Source organism: Lytechinus pictus, unplaced genomic scaffold (genome assembly GCF_037042905.1).
Source record: "Lytechinus pictus isolate F3 Inbred unplaced genomic scaffold, Lp3.0 scaffold_38, whole genome shotgun sequence".
Classification (NCBI taxonomy): Eukaryota; Metazoa; Echinodermata; class Echinoidea; order Temnopleuroida; family Toxopneustidae; genus Lytechinus; species Lytechinus pictus.
This window is the reverse complement of record NW_026974158.1, coordinates 118,721-140,704: the sequence shown is the minus strand read 5'-3', so window position 1 is coordinate 140,704 and position 21,984 is coordinate 118,721. Positions and strand designations below refer to the sequence as shown.

Here is a 21,984-nt window from a genome sequence, read left to right as displayed (position 1 = left end):
TTCCCCTCATCTTATTTATTCACTCGGGAGGGCGGACCCCTTGCCCCACCCCTGGATCCCCCGGATCCAACTCTGGAACAATCTACCAAAAAGTATTAAACAGGCAGATTCAAGAGAGAAATTCAAATCCGTGTTAAAACCTTTTTTGTTAAATATAGCTTTCACTCCGCACGTGAAGCCCCTCAATTGTTTACAGCCTACTGTGAACTGTACAACCACTTTATTTTTTGGTGAAATTCCTTCTCTCTATATATTTTTTCCTTAGCGTTTAGATAAATGTTTTGTGCTAAGTGGTATACAAATAATGTAAATAAGTGGCGTGCGTTTCCCGATCTCCGTATCGAAATCAATATTAATGAGAGAGCACAATGTCATTGTTCTCGCTCTAATGGGGGAGGGGGGATCAGTGTTCTATCAAGCAAAATACGTAGGCCTATATGTGCATAAGTTCATGTCATTGGTGTAATGATAAAGAATCTGATGAATTCTGTTTGTCGACGTTATAATAAAGTTAATACAATCAATATGATTCAGGCGTACACCGCTTTAAATGCATGGTATCATGCATCCAGAAATCGAAATAGCCGATGTATTCAAAACGTACGTAGCCGGGGTGGCATGCAGTTCGGATGTTACAGTACTCTAACATTAGAATAATCTCGTATTACAAATGCCAATTTTTCGAAAATGCACACAAATTCATAACTTGATACACACTTAAAAATAGGTAGTCAAAATTTGACTAGTTTGGGTGGTCATTTCAAAATAACCCTGGATGTAGTCAAATTTGACTGCATATGGGGTCAACCTTTCACTTTTTTCTTTGCCTTTTTGGCTTTTTGACTGCGCCGGAAGTTAAAAATGACTAGGTGTATGAAGTGGAAAAATAACTTGCCTAAAGAGTCATCATCAAAATGACTGCAATGCAAGTTGAACGGCGGAGGGATATATTACTGTGTGCAGTGTTCAATAATCAATAGTTATTTTGCTAATACTTGTAATGTTGTAATAGCAAACAAATTTAATCAGTGTGAAAGAAACAACATTTTAAAACTTTCCATGTATTTCACTTCATTTGCGTTGTGATATATGTTATTTTTATCAAAGAACTATTTTACTTCAGGTCGAATCACTCAATGTATGGTGAGTATGCTTTCGAATTTCCCGCCGCGTCTCAAGTTGCGAATTTTTTACTGCAGTCTGCATGCGACCGCTTAGTTGGTGTTGATGATGGAGAGGCTCCTAAATAAGTGGGGATTAGGTGGTTTAGTTGCTGTGTTTGAAGGTAAGAAATTTGTCTTGAGTGTCAAACATATTTGTGTCTTTACTATGTAAACTTACATGATTGTAGTATTTCGTTAAGCTTAAGTAATTTCACAAAATAACACGTTGACATTGGCATTGCCATTGCAGTGCATGGCATCATGTAACCCAGAGAGCTCCCGCCCGCGCAGCGGGCGGGAGCCCAGAATCTAAGACTTGGACAAGTAACACTTAACATAACAGACATTAATGCTAAGTCAATCGTATTTCAACACTGATTATTCTGAAGTAAAGCGTTCCTGAATAAAAGAAACTGCTGAGAATTATACTTATTCATATGAAGATGAAATAGAGGGGACGGACTAGGCCTAAACTTCAACTTTCAAGCTTGAAGTTTGGGCCTAGTCCGTCCCCGCTATTTTCATACCCCATGACTACATCGACAATCTCGCTAGCCGGCTAGCACCGGCGATATCAAAGACCGGATCCCGCTCTGACCATATCCATACATTGACCTAAATTTGAATAGGCCTAAAATCGACAGTTTGTCGTTACTAAAAAACAGGAGGTCGGAAACAAGTCCACATCTACCCCTGATAATTGTCTAATCACAATAAAACTGAAATAAAGGTTTACTTTGGACCTACATGAAGCATTCCGATGAATGTCTAGATCTACGACAAACTATATAGACCCCTAGATATAGTATTTTTTGAGAAACTCAATGATCACACTTATTTGGAAGTCGGGCAAAAGAAATATTGAAATTGAGGTTTACATAGTGCGTAATACAGGATGAGCCCCGAACCCCGGCAAACACATTACAATTTGCAAGTGAGATCAAAACATGAAAATTAGCGTAACTTACTTTTATTCCTATGGAATGTCATTAGAATAGTATTGATGTTCCCTCCAAGATTTTCCGCTCCAATGAAGTTCACTCAGAAACCATGATTTCGAACATCAATTCTATAAACAGATAATTAGTCTAGCTATTTCGTTTCAGAAACTTCAAATTCGCAGAGTCCAAAAGAACGACACTTCGCACAGATATCGTAGGGAATTGTGGGACGGAAAAAATGTTTAATGCATGAGTACATGAATAAAACAGCGTTTAATCCAATCATACAAGTGCATTATGCGTATTTTGACGTCATTCTCATGAATAAAACATTGACCCTCCAAAATCATCCTTCAAATTGTCCGCCGGCAGCCATGTTGGCTATGTACAAAACCTATGGGAAATAAAAACACGCGGAAAGAGTTCCCTCTCTAGTATACGTAAGATCGTATCTCTGTGCCTACAACACACAGTACAATGTCCCATGCAATGTCTATGTGCTTGTGTGCTTTACGCATGCACACAACCCAGTGTGTAAGCACTGCGCGCATATCATATGCAAATAGGTAGACAGGCCACTCTATTCTCAAGCAGGGTAGAGTAAGTTACTTACAAAGATAATCAAAGAGTTGCCTAAATTTTAGCAATATCAGTTTTAGGAAGAAAACAAACTGAATAATCATGCCTTTAGAATCTATTATAATGCAATGAAAATGATATTTAGCCACTGTATCTTCTGTTTGACATATTTTCCCATTATGTTGATACCCCTATTCCGAAATTGATGAACCTATTTGGTATGATAAGTTTATTGAACTTTATTGAACCCTGTATGTCTAGACTATTCCATTTTCAGTTAGGTATGTGGTGCATCATAAATGACTTGGAAGTACTAACAATTGTTTTTCTCACAAGTAAAATGTATTCTTATAACTGCAGGAATTTATTTTTTCATAAAGATGTTATTTCTTAAGATTTATGTCTATCATTCATCCCATGTAAAGCTCCTACAGGTTGCATAGGGCCAATGTCTTATTACTCTGAAATCATATATCCCCATAAGTAAGTGCTGTGTTCCACACTAAGTATAGATTAGACTCTCAAGTTGCCAATGGGAAGAGTGGTCATTGAAATCCTCTCTGACAGGCCCTCTGTCGCGAATGAGTTAAATCGTAAGCACAGCTTACATCGCAAAATTGGATGTTCAGTTGAATTTTTGGACAGTTAAAAATTAACGCAAAAAATTGCATTTTGAAAATGAATAGAGTTTTGTGTCTGATATGAAGACAAATATTGGATTTGGGACCCTGAAATTTTTTTTTGATGTTAAGCCGGCATGTACAATTTTGTACGCCAATATTAGAAAAGACGCGCAAGCGCCGTTTTAAATCGTAAGCACAGCTTACATCGCAAAATTGGACGTTCGGTCAGATTTTTGGACAGTTGAAAATTAACGCAAAAAATTGCATTTTGAAAATGAATAGAGTTTTGACAAATAGACAAATATTGGATTTGGGACCCTGAAATTTTTAGAATTGGATGTTTAGAATTGCAAAATTGGACGTTCATTTGAATTTTTGAGAGGACTGCCTTTCAATAAAAAAAAATACTAATCAATAATAAAAACCCAATATTTTGAGCAAAATAGGAGTCATGCTGAATAATAGGCCTACAAAATCAGATTGATGTAAACATTTTGTATTTCGTTATTCATTGCACTATTCATTGCACTATTCATTGCACTATTGCACTATACATAATTACATGTACATATCAACTCGTTAACAAAAACTTTTGATAACAAAAAGTATTTTTGTCAAATCTCAAGAAAATGCCTCACATGGTATAAATTTAAACAGTTCTGACAAGAAGTAAATTCTAATTCCCATGTACTTTAACGAGTAACAAATAATTTTTTTCTGGCCTAACTGAAAAAAAAATACTGGTATAATAAAAATAACCGTTCAAATATTTGTTTTTTTTCTTTACCAAATTCTAGGACATAAGTGCTATTCTGGAAAAGGCTGCTGGTGGCCAGTCCATTCTCGGTGAACTTGAAGAAGGTGGACCACAGAGTGCCTCTAACAGACGAAGAATGGTGAGAATAGTTGTATCCCACCTCATGGAGAAATATGGAAACAAGTAAGAAAATACTCAAAAATTTCCAAACAACTAACAAAATCAATAGACCAGGGTTGGAGCTTAGACCAGTCAAAAGCTATTTTTCACAAAAGTGGTGAAATGCAGGTTTGCTGCCAGCTTATGCATGCCCTGTCTGGGGATATATGAGGGATGGATATAAGTTCTCAACCTTCAGGTAGAAGGAGAAAAGATAAATTGATGATTTTCATATCCCTGATATGATTCAACAACTCTTAAAATTGGGGGGGGGGGAGTTTCATTATAAAAATTAACTGAAATATTTGCTTTGTTACAAAACTTTGACTGTTTCAGGTTTCTGAAGATAACTTTTCAATAGAAAATGAAAAGACAGTTACAATCAATATTCATCTCCAAACTTGTTCAGATGCATGAGGGTCATGGTGCAGTGACATCACTGGAAGATGATTGCCCTTGCTGTGCTGCTAAAAAGTATGCAGCATAGTTTAAAGGCAGCAGGGAGCATCTGGAAGATGAATGAGTGCAAAATCTATTTACTAATAAAAGACAAATTTGTTCTTATATTATCTTATAGGTATCTGTAGTAGATCATTATTTTTTTTCTTTCTTCTTGGATCTTTATAATAATAGACCATCTGCTGAACAGAAGGTGGGCATGGCAATATCCATGATTCAACAATTTCCAGCACTGAAAGATGTTGAAGGACCTGGTTATGTAAGTATAAGTTTAATCACGTTAAAAGAACATCATTTGAAGCAGAAAATTGTGTTGTTATCAACAAGTTGTTTTTGTCCCATTGTACCATATGGCTTTCCCCATGAACAATAACTTTGAACAGAAGAGAAAATACCGGACTCATCTAACGCTTATTGGTGTCATTTCGGTTTCTCTCGTGCCATATTCTTTCTGTTGTTCGATAACAACAATATGCGTTGTCAACTATTTTGCACCATCATAAGTGTTTAAATACTGAATTGAACAAAACTTTTACACTTAAATGTTACACTTTTTTAGGTTGTACTGTAAAGTAGGTGCTGTATATTCACTCATTGCTGTTACATGTATTTCTTTGTATAAATTTTGCACATAGGAAGCATGGTATACACCAGCAGTAGAGGGTGAACATGCAAAGGGCTTCATCGAAGAAAGGTTGAAAAATGTGAGAAAGAGAATGCCAAAGCAAGGGTGGACATCTTTGGAACCTTCAAGTTCAAGTGAGGAGAACCAGAAAGAACCATCAACCAAGGAAAAAATTGAAGAACTAAAATCTAAAGGTATGTTAATGTGCCTAGTTTAAGTTTTGTTGCATGCTTTGTGAACATTGAATGTTTAATTATTACTGGCTCATCTTCAAGTTCAAGTTGGGTTTGGTAGGCTTACTTGATTACAATCTTCAGAATTATCAGATGATTTATAATGTTCCACATTCCACAGGGACCAGACTTTGGTCTACCAATTTTCACCTCATGATGCTCAGCAGATTGCTTGTGATCAAGTTAGCTCAATCGGTAGGGCATTGTACTCCAGATCTTAAGGTTGTGTGTTCAAGTCCCAGCGCAGCCATGATTTGTATGTTTGATTGAAATTCCCTTGGCCACGGAACTAATTGCTTATTGTCTCAGCTACCGGTATAATATTCGGGGACTCCGAGAGCTGGTCTCAGTTGCAATATTGTTCTTCTAGATGTAGGCTGAATAGGGTTCTGTGCCCAATAGCAGCTGCATCCCTGGATGATGCTAAATGGAGTGTCTTTTGGGTGAAAGTGATCAATGCCATTTCTCTCAAAGTGTGTTGAGGCTGTGAGTTTACGCTTTAAATTTGTAGAGCGCACTTTAAAATCATCTGCATGATTTTTTTGTTGTTGTTGCTTGTAACACTTAATCAACTTGCATCAAAGGCATGTTCCAACCTCTTACAAGAAACCTATAACTAGTTTAGATAGATTTTTACAGGAAGCTTAGTCTGATTCCTGCAGTGCATCTGGTCAGGAACTTACATCCCAGGGGGGGGTCTGTCCTCATTGAAAGGGGGGTATCATGCATGACCAAGGACTTGCCAAAAGCATCCTAAACAAGTATTTACAAATGCAAAAATATACACCCTAAATAAGTATGATTATCGGTAATTTGCTACCCTAAGTAAGTAATCCCCAAAGCAAGTAATAACTATTTTCAAACCAAGCAAATAGTGATATATGTTTTGCTTTCCGTGCATGAGGTCGGGCTAATTCAAGTGTTTGCGGGCATGTGCAAAGTGTTTTTGGCTGGGATTTGGGAATATTCCATCATTGTGATAAACTGTAGTGTTAAATGAACATGCAATTAGCCCTAAGTACACAGGTAAGGTGAATTTTTTTTTAAGACACTGAATGCGTAACTCATCGGTTTAAAAAAAGTGACCCTTTTTCTTGATTTTTGGTGATTTTGAGACCCTATTTAAGTTACGCACGTAACGTGCATGATTGTAAAAAACACCCTTTTTACGTGAATTCTTGGTCAAGCATGATACCCCCCCTTTCAATGAGGACAGACCCCCCCCCCCCGGGACTTACATCAGTGCACTAGATCTTAGGATTGATTGCCGTCAAATTTTAGAGCCTTAAACAGGTGTCACCGGCATGGTGGCCTAGTGGTTAGAGCGTCCGCCTCATGATCGGGGGGTTGTGGGTTTGAACCCCAGCCGGGCCATACCAAAGGCTTTAAAAATGGTACCTACTGCTTTCTTGTCAGGCACTCGACATCAGAAGAATGGAGTAGGGAAGTTAAACACATGGCTACCAGTGGACTAACCCCCTGCTGTAGTTTTTCTACTTTCCAGTAGACATATGGCCTAGGTTTATTGAAATGGAGATAGGCGCCGCTCTATGGGCCGAAAGGCATGAGAAGGACTTTAACTTTTTGTAAAAGGTAGTTTAGGGTTTGCTGTAGGTAGCCTACTATTGATTTTGTTTTTTATCACCTTGTCTTTTTCAGAAAAAATATGGAGCCGGAGAACTTGGAAGAAATGAAGCAATGGCTTCAACATAATAATAGCCCTATCCCTAAAGTGGTGGAATTCATGAAGAAGACTGCACTGAAAAGACAAGAAGAAATTCACTCAGAGAAGAAATCTACCGTGCATGACATCGAGTTGCAATGGCCTCGACTCTTTGATGTCCCTAACATGGTATGGGGTAACTTTTGTTTTCTTGGTTTATGTCAAAAGTACAGTAAAGCATTAATTCTTGAGGTGTGCTTCTCAAAAACCCAAATAAAATTCCTCATTGATCTTTTTTGCCTGCCAGGACCAGTAACAAAAGTCTACCAAATTCTGCCTGTTTTTATTTGGTACTACTGATAATAATATACTTCCCTACATGTATCTTTTGCCAGGTGTCATTAACATAATCAAGGCCTAGCTCCTTGGTTGCTGGATATTCATTTTGCAATTAAACATTACACATGTGCCCACCCCAAAATTACCATACTGAATCAAGGTTTTACAATCCTTCTTTATGCATTTTAATTTGCATCACAGATAGATGGTGATTTCAGAGCAGTTCATGGGGATGTGTCTGACAGATTAATCATGAAATGGACTCAAGAACTGGCAAAAAAACTACTGCAGTATGGAGAAAAGCAAAGTCCACAAGTGCAAGCCGGTACATATTTTCCCCGGGGGGAGGGGCACTCAATATGAAAGTGACGTACGAGTAAGATCACACATCTCGAACATAGGGGTCTTTCGGTGATGCGTTCAAATGAAAAATAGGGGGTCTTTGGGTGACAAATGAAAAATAGGGGGTCTTTGGGTGACAAGTAAAAAAATAGGGTGTCTTTCAGTGACAGTCTAAAATCTGGGTTTTTCGGTGACACACCAAGCTAAAAAATGGGCTCTTTTTTAGTGTGATTAAATGGCATTTTTCTGAAAATCAAACATTTTGGCAATTTTTGGGTCAGAGAGTGCAAAATTCATGGGTCTTTGGGTGACAGAAAAAATTGGGTCATCAAATGGAAAAAACGGGGGTCTTTGGGTGACAGCAGTCCAAAAAAGGGGGTCTTTTTGATCGCACATGGTGCGAACTTCAATATTGAGTGCCCCCACCACCACCACCCCCACCCGGGGTATTTTCTGTAATATTTTGCTTTTCAATAATTTTGTATACTGTTGTAAAAAAAATGCGATTCAGTGTTAAAATATTTACCATGGAATTGCTCTATTTTAATTGAAGTTTGTTTTCCTTTCAGATATAGATGATCAAAGTGCACAGGATGCAGGTCTGACAGCACTGCCCTTGATACTGCCTACAGGAAAACTGTCAAACGCAAAGAAATCCAGGGCTACGGTGAAAGAAGCAATGGAGTCCTTCATTGATTTTCAGCCGGTAAGTATGGAGTAAATTTTAGTGCCTACTAAATGAAATGTTTGGGTATAGAGGTGGGATGCAGATGGGATATATCCAATTGGAGGATGTTTTTGTATATCTTCTTGCACATAAAATGAAAGAAATGCCTCAAGTACTCCATTTGGTTGAAAGTGATATGTAAAGAATGGGACACGTTCATCAAGACAACAACAGTTTGGCTGATGTGATGCTCACACAGTTTGTATTGCATAGATCTGTTTTACTTAATTGTTATCATCGGAGATGCCAGACTTCAGGAAATTTTTTTCAGCATCTCCAGTACAAAACAAGATTAAAAATTCATATTTTCAAGAAATTTTATTAGCGTTTCAGGAAAATGTGACCAAAGTCACTGGCATCTCTGTATCATTTTGATTATGGTTCGATTAACTGCAGAATTTGCATGCTTGTCGCACTACAACATTTGTAGCACATCCCACATGCAGCCCAAACTTTCCATGTTTGCTAATTGAAGTTCAGCTGACAGGTCCCTAATAGAACTCGACTCTCACTCTACACCTAGATCTGTGATAGATCTTTAGAATTGTGATATAAAGAAAGGTTAAGTTTATATGACAACTTCTATCATGATCATGGTCAAGTTACAGTAGTTACCCTCACTATATAGATTTGACAGACTGACCCATGATGTCAAACGCCAGGCAGTATAGTCAAATATTGTTCCTCGACCAGCAAAGTGTGTGCACACAATGTACATCAGGACCATGCTAAAGCTATATCTATCTACAACCCACTTACCAGTAAGAATTAAGTACGCAGACAGAAAATATCTAGATTTATTTTTTAAATGTAAATTAATCAGTAGATTTATTTTCTCTTTTTACAGATAGGGACAAACCTCCCTCAATACTTGGATGGACTCATGTCAAAGAGGCGGCAACCATTTGTCCTGGCCCTTGGCCCACAGAAAGCGCCAGCACAATATTTTGCTGTGGTTGAGGGCCGTGCCCTTAAGCAAGACAGCCTTCTGAAGGCTGTTGATGTGTGTTTCAAGTTGTTTTATGTACTTGACCTGGAGTATCCATCTGCGTGCTATACTACATGGGAGTTTATTCAAAAAGTTCTGTACCAGGTAAATGCCAAAGACAGGAACACCTCCTCCTGTGTGAGGTCATTAAGGACATATGTCCTTCATACTTAATTTTCAACCATTTAATGGTCAATGTCAGTTCAGCAGAACTCAAAATTCTGATATGTCTCCTAATTTGGATATGTCTGTATGCCATGTATGAAATTCAATACTAAAATGGATTTTACAAGTTCAGGTATCGAGGTACGTCAATTCCTCAAGGCAGCAGCTCCACGTGCGTACTTAAGCAGCATCTTCAATTGCTTGCGTGTGTACGCATGCGCCTTTAGGGTTCCTTTGTGACATCAGATAAATGCGTATCAATTTCACTGCCTATCCTTTTCAAATCTATTTTAGTCATTCGTATACAGGGGGGTACAAAGGGTATCCAAATTCCAATACCACATTTTGATTTTAAATTTTGCAAGCAACAAAACAAACAAAATTGCAAAGTGGCAAGTATGCCAACATTTTCATTTTGTCTGCTAAATACCTCTGCGTTTTAAATTGTATCTCTGCAAATTAATGCTAGTGGCTTTAGAAGATGGGTTTGTGACAAAAAGCTCAAACTTGTCATTTTTGTGGCAAATTATGGTTTTTCGATCAGTTAAATTTATAGACTAGGTTTAAGCCAAAATGTTTGCACAGATAACATTTAATGTACATAAGTTAATATATAGCAGACACATTAAGCAAGTTTTGACATAATTACCACTGTGTGATATTGTTTTCTTGACATTAATATTCTGGTAGCAGAATTCAAAGACCTTAGCCCTCATTCATTATACTATGCCATAACCAAGGCGCATATCCAAATTGTGATTCGTATTTTGAGTTCCGCGAGTTGATGTTATTTATACCACTGGATGTACTGAACTACATAGGCCCTTCAAACTAGAATTTAATGAAAATGAAAATAATATGCTGAACTGCATACTTATCAATGTTTAGCTTGGGATCATTGTACTAACCTTGGTGTGATTGTGAGAGGAGAGGGTGGCCACTCATGTGTATACTTTCAAAAATGACCCCAAGCTAGGATTCACCAAAAGTGGTCAAATTTACCCCAAACAAGGATTTTAATTGACAAAAAACACCCCAAACAAGGGGTAAAATACCATGTGATCACAAGGTGTGATTGCGCCAGTGAAATGACTAGAATCTATGAATAAGTGATGTAATGTGTGGTAATTGAGTTGTATTGCCTTTTTACAATTGAAGTGTTACAAATAGCAAGTTTTACTTTTACTGATGGAATTATAATACACGGCAAGTTTAAATTTAACTGATATTACTGCAAAAAGCAAGTTTGAATTTAACTGATACATTATTAGAATTTGATTAATTTCAACTTTGAATTTAACTGATAGAATGACAACTATTAACTGATTAAAAAAAATGATGTAACTGATAGAATTGTAAATTATAGCAAGTTTCAGTTTAAGAATTGGTGTGACCCTTGGTACATTGCTGTTTGCTGACAAAGCATTTTTCAGATGTTGGACTTGCAGCTACTGCTCCCGAGTTGCAATAGAGTTACATAGAATGTGTAGAAGTATTTCTTTAAAATAGTTACAAATATAGTTTTATAGAGGGAATTTTCCAAAAGGTCCTTCCTGTTGAAAAACCCAATGTAAATACATTAATATGACTTTAAAATGGTACATGTGTAAAACCCATTGAAATGAGCCCGATACATAGTGTTTATGGATCGATCAGCAATACAGCTTGATTGGTGGCGAACACAAGTGAAGAAATTCATGTTTTAATTCGTACTTTTTCGATATGAACTGAAATTGAATTTGTTTTAAATTAATTAAGCAAATTGACTTCCATGCTATCCTGTAACTTATTCAGTATTAATGTACATCAGTGTAAAAAAATTGGGTAAACAGGAATGCAGATGATATGCAGTTTTTCTTGGGACAATTCATGTAATAACATCTAGGTGTCAGATGTGGTGTATCATATGCGTGTGTAAATGCCATCATTCCATGTGAATCTGTTGCAGACACTTTGTAGATGGCATACAGATCTTCAATAGAGAAGATTCATCTTGACAAAACCAATATCAATTACTGACCTGACAGTTTCGGCCATCCTGGTCGAAAGCCATCTTCTCTAGAGGGCGTTCCGACGAGAATTGGATCATAACTGTCAGGTCAGTAATTGATAATTGGTTTTGTCAAGATGAATCTTCTCTATTTATGATGTCAATGCAGTCAAACCAGATGAATTTATTCAAGAAAAAAGCATACAGATCAGATATTTGGCCTACTACCACATCATTGATCAATCAAGGTCAATTATTTGAAAAGCAAATTATAAAATATGTAATGTCTTAATAATGTTAGAAAATGCTTCAGTGCTTTTCAATTTGACAGTGTACTTTTTAGGATCAAATTTTAAATGTTACCACTCTTGTATTGCTATTTAGTGTTTTGGAAGCATCTAATATGTTCTTTATAAATAAATCATTTGTTTATGCACAATAATCTTTTAGTTTTTGTGTCTAATTAATGTGTTAAGCTTACAAGTAGTCGGATACAACTAACCACTGAAGTCAAAATCTGACTACATTGAAGTTGAAATTGACTACATTGAAGTGAAAGGATGGAGGAATGAAATGACCCTACTGTCTATTGCATTTGACCCCTTTTCATTTAAATGTAGTCAAATTTTGACCTTTTTGTAGTAATTTTTTACTTCATTTGGGTCATTTGTTGACTACCATTGTAGTCAAAATCATTTGACTACATCTAGTGGGTCATAAATGACCTCAATGGGTTCGGTGTATAGTTGACCCTGAGAATGGGGTCAAAAATGACTGTTATAGGGTCATTTTTGACTACCTATTTTGAAGTGTGTAGGCTCTGGGGGATGATGTCGATTTAAAAATCACATCGACCTCGATATGCAATCATGTTTGATACTGCGTCGGACTTGACAACCCGCAAAATCTTTCCCAAAAATAGATGAAGGCCATCCATTCTCTCTTTTTAATTTAAATATAATCTATGTATTTCAGGATAATGATATGACAACCTTTTATAACAAACATGATAAAGGAAAAACGCGTCTCTTGTTATACATGGTTCATTGCCGCAAAATGTACCAATCATTGCATTGACGCCCAACGGCGACAATGCATTGTTCTTGTTCCGTATTCCTATTCCGTCGTCTTCTTCTTCTTCTTCTTCTTCTTCTTCTTCTTCTTCTTCTTCTTTGCATTGACGCCCAACGGCGACAATGCATTGTTCTTGTTCCGTATTCCTATTCCGTCGTCTTCTTCTTCTTCTTCTTCCACAAAATCCCATTTGTTTAACACATGGTTTTTGTTAGCTCTACCCTGGCTCCGTCCCTCATCCAAATTCATCCAAACTTTGTAGACATGTTGTCCAGCAACCCTAGTTGTGCATCTCGTCTTCTATTTTCCAAAATCACTCATGCATGACCATCTAGGCGCCATTTTGTAAATTTCAAGTCCATTTGCATACCATTACTAATCTCGTCCTAACTCCCCCATCCTGCATGCTACAGACTTCTAACAAATTGCTATAGATAGTCAAAGAGTTGCCCCATCATCTGCGACGTATAACCCGACCTTCAAAATGCCATTTTCATGCCCTAAATTCAAATCCGAAATAGCCTTCCTTCAAAAACTTCATATTTATTGAAATGTAAAGTCAAAAAATCGTAAAATGGCCATAACTTTCTTGTTTTTATTCAATTCGAGCTCATATTATTAGGAATTAATACAGGCAACATATCATACTTACGAGTCAGTTTTCACGCATCATTGATCTTCCGGTATTGAAATAGCGCCCTCTAAAGTTTCAAAAACGCTTACGTTTGAATGCTCCTCATTGCGTCATGCATGGCCAAACCCGTACCCTTTTTTAGATTTAGGGTGTTCAAGATATGCCCTTTCATGCCATTTAGAAAAATATATACCTTACAGCTGACGAAATATCTGAAAAATGCCTCCGAAAATCAGCAAAATACGCAAAAATGCACAATAATGCCAGCTCAACTTCAACTTGCTCTTATTTCCTTATTATTGAAGCTTATCCTTTCTAACTTGGCAGATATGAGTATTGATATATACTTTAACCGTTCGTCAACCTTTTGTGACATAAACTGACATAGAGCTGATGTCAGCTTAAAATTATTGTGAAAAACTGTCATTTTTAATGTCTTTCTTTATATGGCATTTACTTCCGGTCTATTGCTTGCACACACATAAAAGGGGTATCAATGTCACCGCATGGAAATGCTCTTTCCAGTGATACCAAATACGACATAGGTTACAACAGAAAATTTCAAGATAAGCCAATCTAAACACATGGTATACTACTCAAAATGCACACATCATCAACAACAGAATTGTACACAATGTCTATGGCATAACGTATTATGCATGCATATCGTTCTGATACGTACTTTACACTGAGTTACGTTAATGAACTGTCACGGAAATTTGTATGCTTATTCATATCACTCTCTCTGTGTCTTTCTCTCCCTTCTCTCTCTTCATTGAGCGGCCATATGGTCTAAAAATGGACGAAATCTGTTTGACTCGAGAATGTAACTTCCTATGGAGGGCAAAATGTACCAAAATCTACTTTGATTAACATGTAATTTTTGTTAGTCCTCCCCTGCCTCCGCTCCTCATCCAAATTCATTCCGATTTAGTAGACATGTTGTCCATGATGCATATTGTGTACCTTTTATTTCATTTTCTAAATCATTCATGCATGACAGTGCATGCGCCATTTTGAGTGAGTGACATCATCATCTCTCTCATTTGGATGTAACTGGCTCGTTCATATAACTATTTTGTTAAAAAAGCCAAACTTTGAAATGTCATAACTTTCTTATTTTACATCCGATTTTGATGAAATTTTCAGCATTGTGCTTGTCTGATTTGTACCTATTGATTCCAATCACATTTTTCTGAGGTGGACTTGACCTTTCAATCAGACGCGTCAATGCATGCACATCGTTCTGAAACGATTGCAGTTCTAGTCTTCTTCTTCTTCTTCTTCCACAAAATCCCATTTGTTTAACACATGGTGTTTGTTAGCTCTGCCCTGGCTCCGTCCGTCATCCAAATTCATCCAAACTTGGTAGACATGTTGTCCAGCATCCCTAATTGTGCCCCTCGTCTTCTTTCTTTCAAAATCACTCATGCATGACCATCTAGGCGCCATTTTGTAAATTTCAAGTCCATTTGCATACCATTACTAATCTCGTCCTAACTCCCGCATCCTGCATTCTACAGACTTCTAACAAATTGCTATAGATAGTCAAAGAGTTGCCCCATCATTTGCGACGTATAACCTGACCTTCAAAATGCCATCTTCATGCCCTAAATTCAAATCTGAAATAGCCTTCCTTCAAAAATGTCATATTTATTGAAATGTAAAGTCAAAAAATCGTAAAATGGCCATAACTTTCTTGTTTTTATTCATTTCGAGCTCATATTTTCAGGAATTAATACTGGTACCATATCATACATACGAATTAGTTTTCACGCATCACTGAATTTCCGTTACTGAAATAGCGCCCTCTAAAGTTTCAGAAACGCTTATCTTTGAATGCTCCTCATTGCGTCATGCATGGCCAAACCCGTACCCTTTTTTAGATTTAGGGTGTTCAAGATATGCCCTTTCATGCCATTTAGAAAAAAATATACCTTACCACTGACGAAATATCTGAAAAATGCTCCCGAAAATCAGCAAAATACGCAAAAATGCACTATAATGCCAGCACAACTTGAACTTGCTCTTATTTCCTTATTATTGAAGTTTATCCTTTCTAACTTGGCAGATATGAGTATTGATATATACTTCAACCGTTCGTTAACCTTTTGTGACAGAAACTGACATAGAGCTAACGTCAGCTCAAAATTATTGTGCAAAACTGTCATTTTTAATGTCTTTCTTTATATGGCATTTACTTCCGGTCTATTGCTTGCGCAAAAATAAAAGTGGTATCAATGTCACCGCATTGGAATGCCCTATCCAGTGATACCAAATACGACATAGGTTACAACTGAAAATTTCAAGATAAGCCAATCTGAACACATGGTATACTACTCACAGTGCACACATTATCAACAACAGAATTGTACACAATGTCTATGGCATAACGTATTATGCATGCACATCGTTCTGCTATGTACTTTACACTGAGTTACGTTAATGAACTGTCAGGGAAATGTGTATGCTTATTCATATTACTCTCTGTGTCTTTCTCTCCCTTCTCTCTCTTTTATTTGAGCGGCCATATGGTCTAAAAATGGCCCAATGGACGAAATACTTTTGACTTGAGAATGTAACTTCCTATGGAGGGCAAAATGTACCAAAATCCACTTTGATTAACATGTAATTTTTGTTAGTCCTCCCCTGCCTCCGCTCCTCATCCAAATTCATTCCGATTTGGTAGACATGTTGTCCATGATGCATTATTGTGTACCTCTTATTTCATTTTCTAAAATCATTCATGCATGACAGTGCATGCACCATTTTGAGTGAGTGACATCATCATCTCTCTCATTTGGATGTAACTGGCTCGTTCATATAACTCTTTTGTTAAAAATAAGCGAAACTTTGAAATGTCATAACTTTCTTTTTTTACATCCGATTTTGATGAAATTTTCAGCATTGTGCTTGTCTGATTTTTCCCTATTGATTCAAATCAACATTTTTATGAGGTGGACTTGACCTCTAAATCAGACGCGTCAATGCATGCACATCGTAATGAAACGATTGCAGTTCTAGTCTTCATTTGTTATCATTTAGTCATCAACATTATCACTGATATTATTATCCGTATTATCATGTCCGTTAATATCACTTCAAAGTTATAATTATCATTATCATCATCACTGTTATCATCATCACCATCATCATTCATTCATTATCTATTTCCAATCGTTCTCCAATATCAATTTTATATTTTATATAATTAAGAATATATTAAAAAGATAAAAGTAATGATTATGTTGATAATCATGAACATCAGATCCGTTTTGTGAGATAATTTATGCGATTTTACATGCTAATCGCTACTCGATGATGGTGAAAGAAAGAAGTCGGGACGGTAGTTACTGTATACACGCACTTTAATACACTATAGTACAAAAAAAATCCCCATCGGACGGGCCAGCGGTCTTTTGAAGTAGGTTCATCTATTGAAATTATGACAATAATCACGACAGCGGATATGGGGAACTATTCTCTGAGCGCCTCTCCCATTCATTGTTGTCTGTGGCGAACCCGCTGAGCATGCCATTGTCAATGATTCTCTACACGGGTGAGTGATCTTGCTTTTTCACGATCATAGGCCTGGGCAATATAAGAACAGTTCGACGAGTATCAATGCCAAGTAATCCTGAAAGGTCAATAATGTTCAATTCTCTTGCTGGAGAAGACTATATCATGGCCCTATTTGCTTTCGCTGTAGGCCAGTTGTGTACAACCTGATATAGATGATGAATAGTAATTATCTTTCATCTATTTTAGAGTAATGATCTAATGTTAATATCATTCTATATAATCACCCTGAAGCTTACGGCCCCATATCTTCACCCGTGAAGTATTGAAATTTGAAGTTTAAATTATTGAACATCATGGCATCCTAGTATTGTACTGATTTTTACCATCACTGCAAGATAGATAAAAACATAGAGTTAATTCTACTCACATTGATTCTACTTTAGAACAAATTCAACCCCCCCCCCTTCCCTTCCCGCTACAACCTTTTTTTTTATTCCCTTTCATTATTTCCTTACCAAAATGATCCTAATTTCAATAACTATGATAATGACATAGATGATTTGCTGTTGACGATATTGATGCGGCTGATGATAGTGATGCTGTTGATGATAGTGATGATAATCAACACTGATGATGATGATGGTGGTGGTGGCGGTGATGGTGAATGTGGTAGTGGTAGCCTTTGTGATTATGACAAATGAAAATACTGAAAGTTACGAAAGTCACACATTCAATGAATAATACCAAGAAACATACTTTTTTGATAAAATAAAAATCACACACAATTTATGCAACTTGTAAGCCTCCCATTTAGTTTATTCTTATTTTTTGTACTGAATTGTTTCCGCTTATATTCCTTCTTGATGATGATTTAAAGCTTTTAAGTTTATAATTATATTGGTAAATCGCGGTCAGAAAAGTTAATGTCACCATTCCACTCCTGAGTACTATATTATATCAAGGAGATGATATCTCATTGATTATATGAGCATGGCCCTAAAATGATTGTGATGTGATAGGTATGAAATCAAATGTGTTTATTGGAAAATTTTGCCCTTTTCACACATTCCTTTTTTTTTTCCAGCGATTTGGCGACCGATCAAAATGTCTGTGTATTCTGTATTGGAAACCATCTATCGAGACAGACTTCAAGATGTAGGTCTGAATAACATTGCAACATACTTCGTTTTGTGCTCAAAAGGTTATTTCTAAAATAGAACATCATCGAGAAATGGTGCTTGATTCATGACATCTGAAAAAAAATCCGATGACCACTGCACTTTTGTAAACATTTTAGAATGCTTGTTAATACTCGACAAAATTCATTTCATTTTCCTCCATATTTTTTTCACCCTTCCTCTTCCTCCATCCCAATATTACTTTCTTATTTTCTCTCTTTTTCCCCTTCCTTTTCTTTCCCTATCCTTCTTAGTTTTTTTCTTCCTCTTTTCATCTTCTCTTTTGGTCCCGCTTCTTTAAAACAAGGAGATAAAGAAAATTAAGAGACAATATGTTATCCTGGGGAAATGGTTGCCCGTCCAAAAATTGAACAAACTATTTTTAACAGTTTCTAATAAATCTTTGATCTATCTGTGCCTAATAGTGCGAAGCTGTTCCGGTCATATTCATTTCATCTTTCCATTTCCTTTTTTTTTTTGGGGGGGGGGGGGGGCTCCCGACACTTGTTTCAGATGCGAGTAATAATAAATATTCCAAGTTGACGTGAATTCTACGAATGGCTTGGGCCTACGAAACGAAAATGTGTGGAATCTTATTTTCCCACCTAAAACGTCATGAATTGACTCTCTTCCAATTGCAAAAAAAGAGGTTTTCATGGTTATTGTAGCAAATTCGAAAGATCAGTAACGATTTATGACACGTGCGTGATCTTTCATTAAGCTACCGTGGCTTTATGAATGCACCCGAACTTCCATTATAGATGCGAACCATAGTTCAGAACAGTGACCCGAACTCTCCGATCCGACAATAAATATGAAGGCACGCCTTCGTTTTGGTCGTAGAGGGAGCTATTTAGAATAGATTCTTCGGTCTTTCGACAGAAATTAAGACTTGCAGGAAAGACGAACAAAAGAACGGTGGCATCAATGGGCCTTTGATGGCGGCCGTTCCTTTGAAGACGAGGGAACGTTGGGCGGGAAAGCCGAAGCGAAAACCCGGATGCGGTAAAAACGATCAAGAACGGTGCATGGACTTTTGACAAGCTCCCTAAGTCTAAGTGTTCATTTGCTGAATTTTGGACAGTCAGCGATCGTGTGTACGTATGCTCATCCATATTAGATAAAACCTGTGGTTTGGTATATTTTATCTTGTCTCAAAAGTAAAAGCTTGATGATTCTTCCATTTTTTCACCACATATGCAGTAACCTTATTTGGGAGATAAATGAACATATATATATTTTTGTTTTTATTCAAAAAACAAATGGTTTCCCGTCTGTAATTTCTAGCCAATGTCAAAGCTTTTAATAAAACTTCATAATTAGTGTTTGTATAAATTCTTCATTTCCAATGCAAACTTTGATTAGCGATAACTTGAAATCCACTTGTGCTCCAAATTTCATTTTTCTTTTAAAATAAAGCTCATGGAATTCTTCAAAAATTATGTATAATGTATTTGTCTCCAAAATCTCGCCTTAATGGTTTAAATCGCCATTTAAGTCTAAGTGTTCATTTGCTGAATTTTGGAAAGTCAGCGATCGTGTGTACGTATGCTTATCCATATTAGATTAAACCTGTGGTTTGGTATATTTTATCTTGTCTCAAAAGTAAAAGCTTGATGATTCTTCCATTTTTTCACCACATATGCAGTAACCTTATTTGGGAGATAAATGAACATATATATATTTTTGTTTTTATTCAAAAAACAAAATGGTTTCCCGTCTGTGATTTCTAGCCAATGTGAAAGCTTTTAAAACAACTTCATAATTAGTGTTTGTATAAATTCTTCATTTCCAATGCAAACTTTGATTAGCGATAACTTGAAATCCACTTGTGCTCCAAATATCATTTTTCTTTTAAAATAAAGCTCATGGAATTCTTCAAAAATTATGTATCATGTATTTGTCTCCAAAATCTCGCCTTAATGGTTTAAATCGCCTTTTAAGTCTAAGTGTTCATTTGCTGAATTTTGGACAGTCAGCGATCGTGTGTACGTATGCTTATCCATTTTAGATTAAACCTGTGGTTTGGTATATTTTATCTTGTCTCAAAAGTAAAAGCTTGATGATTCTTACATTTTTTCACCACATATGCAGTAACCTTATTTGGGAGATAAATGAACATATATATATTTTTGTTTTTATTCAAAAAACAAAATGGTTTCCCGTCTGTAATTTCTAGCCAATGTGAAAGCTTTTAATACAACTTCATAATTAGTGTTTGTATAAATTCTTCATTTCCAATGCAAACTTTGATTAGCGATAACTTGAAATCCTCTTGTGCTCCAAATTTCATTTTTCTTTTAAAATAAAGCTCATGGAATTCTTCAAAAATTATGTATCATGTATTTGTCTCCAAAATCTCGCCTTAATGGTTTAAATCGCCATTTAAGTCTAAGTGTTCATTTGCTGAATTTTGGACAGTCAGCGATCGTGTGTACGTATGCTCATCCATATTAGATTAAACCTGTGGTTTGGTATATTTTATCTTGTCTCAAAAGTAAAAGCTTGATGATTCTTCCATTTTTTCTTCACATATGCAGTAACCTTATTTGGGAGATAAATGAACATATATATATTTTTGTTTTTATTCAAAAAACTAAATGGTTTCCCGTCTGTGATTTCTAGCCAATGTGAAAGCTTTTAATACAACTTCATAATTAGTGTTTGTATAAATTCTTCATTTCCAATGCAAACTTTGATTAGCGATAACTTGAAATCCACTTGTGCTCAAAATTTCATTTTTCTTTTAAAATAAAGCTCATGGAATTCTTCAAAAATTATGTATCATGTATTTGTCTCCAAAATCTCGCCTTAATGGTTTAAATCGCCTTTTAAGTCTAAGTGTTCATTTGCTGAATTTTGGACGGTCAGCGATCGTGTGTACGTATGCTTATCCATATTAGATTAAACCTGTGGTTTGGTATATTTTATCTTGTCTCAAAAGTAAAAGCTTGATGATTCTTACATTTTTTCACCACATATGCAGTAACCTTATTTGGGAGATAAATGAACATATATATATTTTTGTTTTTATTCAAAAAACAAAATGGTTTCCCGTCTGTAATTTCTAGCCAATGTGAAAGCTTTTAATACAACTTCATAATTAGTGTTTGTATAAATTCTTCATTTCCAATGCAAACTTTGATTAGCGATAACTTGAAATCCACTTGTGCTCCAAATTTCATTTTTCTTTTAAAATAAAGCTCATGGAATTCTTCAAAAATTATGTATCATGTATTTGTCTCCAAAATCTCGCCTTAATGGTTTAAATCGCCTTTTAAGTCTAAGTGTTCATTTGCTGAATTTTGGACAGTCAGCGATCGTGTGTACGTATGCTTATCCATTTTAGATTAAACCTGTGGTTTGGTATATTTTATCTTGTCTCAAAAGTAAAAGCTTGATGATTCTTACATTTTTTCACCACATATGCAGTAACCTTATTTGGGAGATAAATGAACATATATATATTTTTGTTTTTATTCAAAAAACAAAATGGTTTCCCGTCTGTAATTTCTAGCCAATGTGAAAGCTTTTAATACAACTTCATAATTAGTGTTTGTATAAATTCTTCATTTCCAATGCAAACTTTGATTAGCGATAACTTGAAATCCTCTTGTGCTCCAAATTTCATTTTTCTTTTAAAATAAAGCTCATGGAATTCTTCAAAAATTATGTATCATGTATTTGTCTCCAAAATCTCGCCTTAATGGTTTAAATCGCCATTTAAGTCTAAGTGTTCATTTGCTGAATTTTGGACAGTCAGCGATCGTGTGTACGTATGCTCATCCATATTAGATTAAACCTGTGGTTTGGTATATTTTAT

At 36.1% G+C, this 21,984-nt stretch overlaps 1 protein-coding gene and 1 long non-coding RNA gene across 3 annotated transcripts; both read left to right on the top strand.

Annotated features, from left to right (window-relative positions):
• Window positions 1–1,180: 1,180 nt before the first annotated feature.
• LOC135158122 (uncharacterized) lies at window positions 1,181–5,500 on the top strand. The gene is made up of 4 exons (XR_010296900.1): window positions 1,181–1,285; window positions 4,104–4,246; window positions 4,856–4,940; window positions 5,317–5,500. It is a non-coding gene; the product is annotated as an uncharacterized LOC135158122 (long non-coding RNA).
• Window positions 5,501–7,204: 1,704 nt separating this feature from the next.
• Window positions 7,205–11,520, top strand: LOC135158124 (uncharacterized). 2 transcript variants are annotated; one of them, XM_064115421.1, is made up of 4 exons: window positions 7,205–7,391; window positions 7,743–7,866; window positions 8,459–8,589; window positions 9,458–11,520. In XM_064115421.1, the coding sequence occupies exons 1-4, from the start codon at window positions 7,206–7,208 to the stop codon at window positions 9,770–9,772; spliced, it is 756 nt and encodes a 251-aa protein (XP_063971491.1). In that variant the 5' UTR covers window position 7,205; the 3' UTR covers window positions 9,773–11,520. The 2 variants fall into 2 exon arrangements, with proteins under 2 accessions (XP_063971491.1, XP_063971490.1); XM_064115420.1 differs by having other exon boundaries at window positions 8,453–8,589.
• Window positions 11,521–21,984: the final 10,464 nt, after the last annotated feature.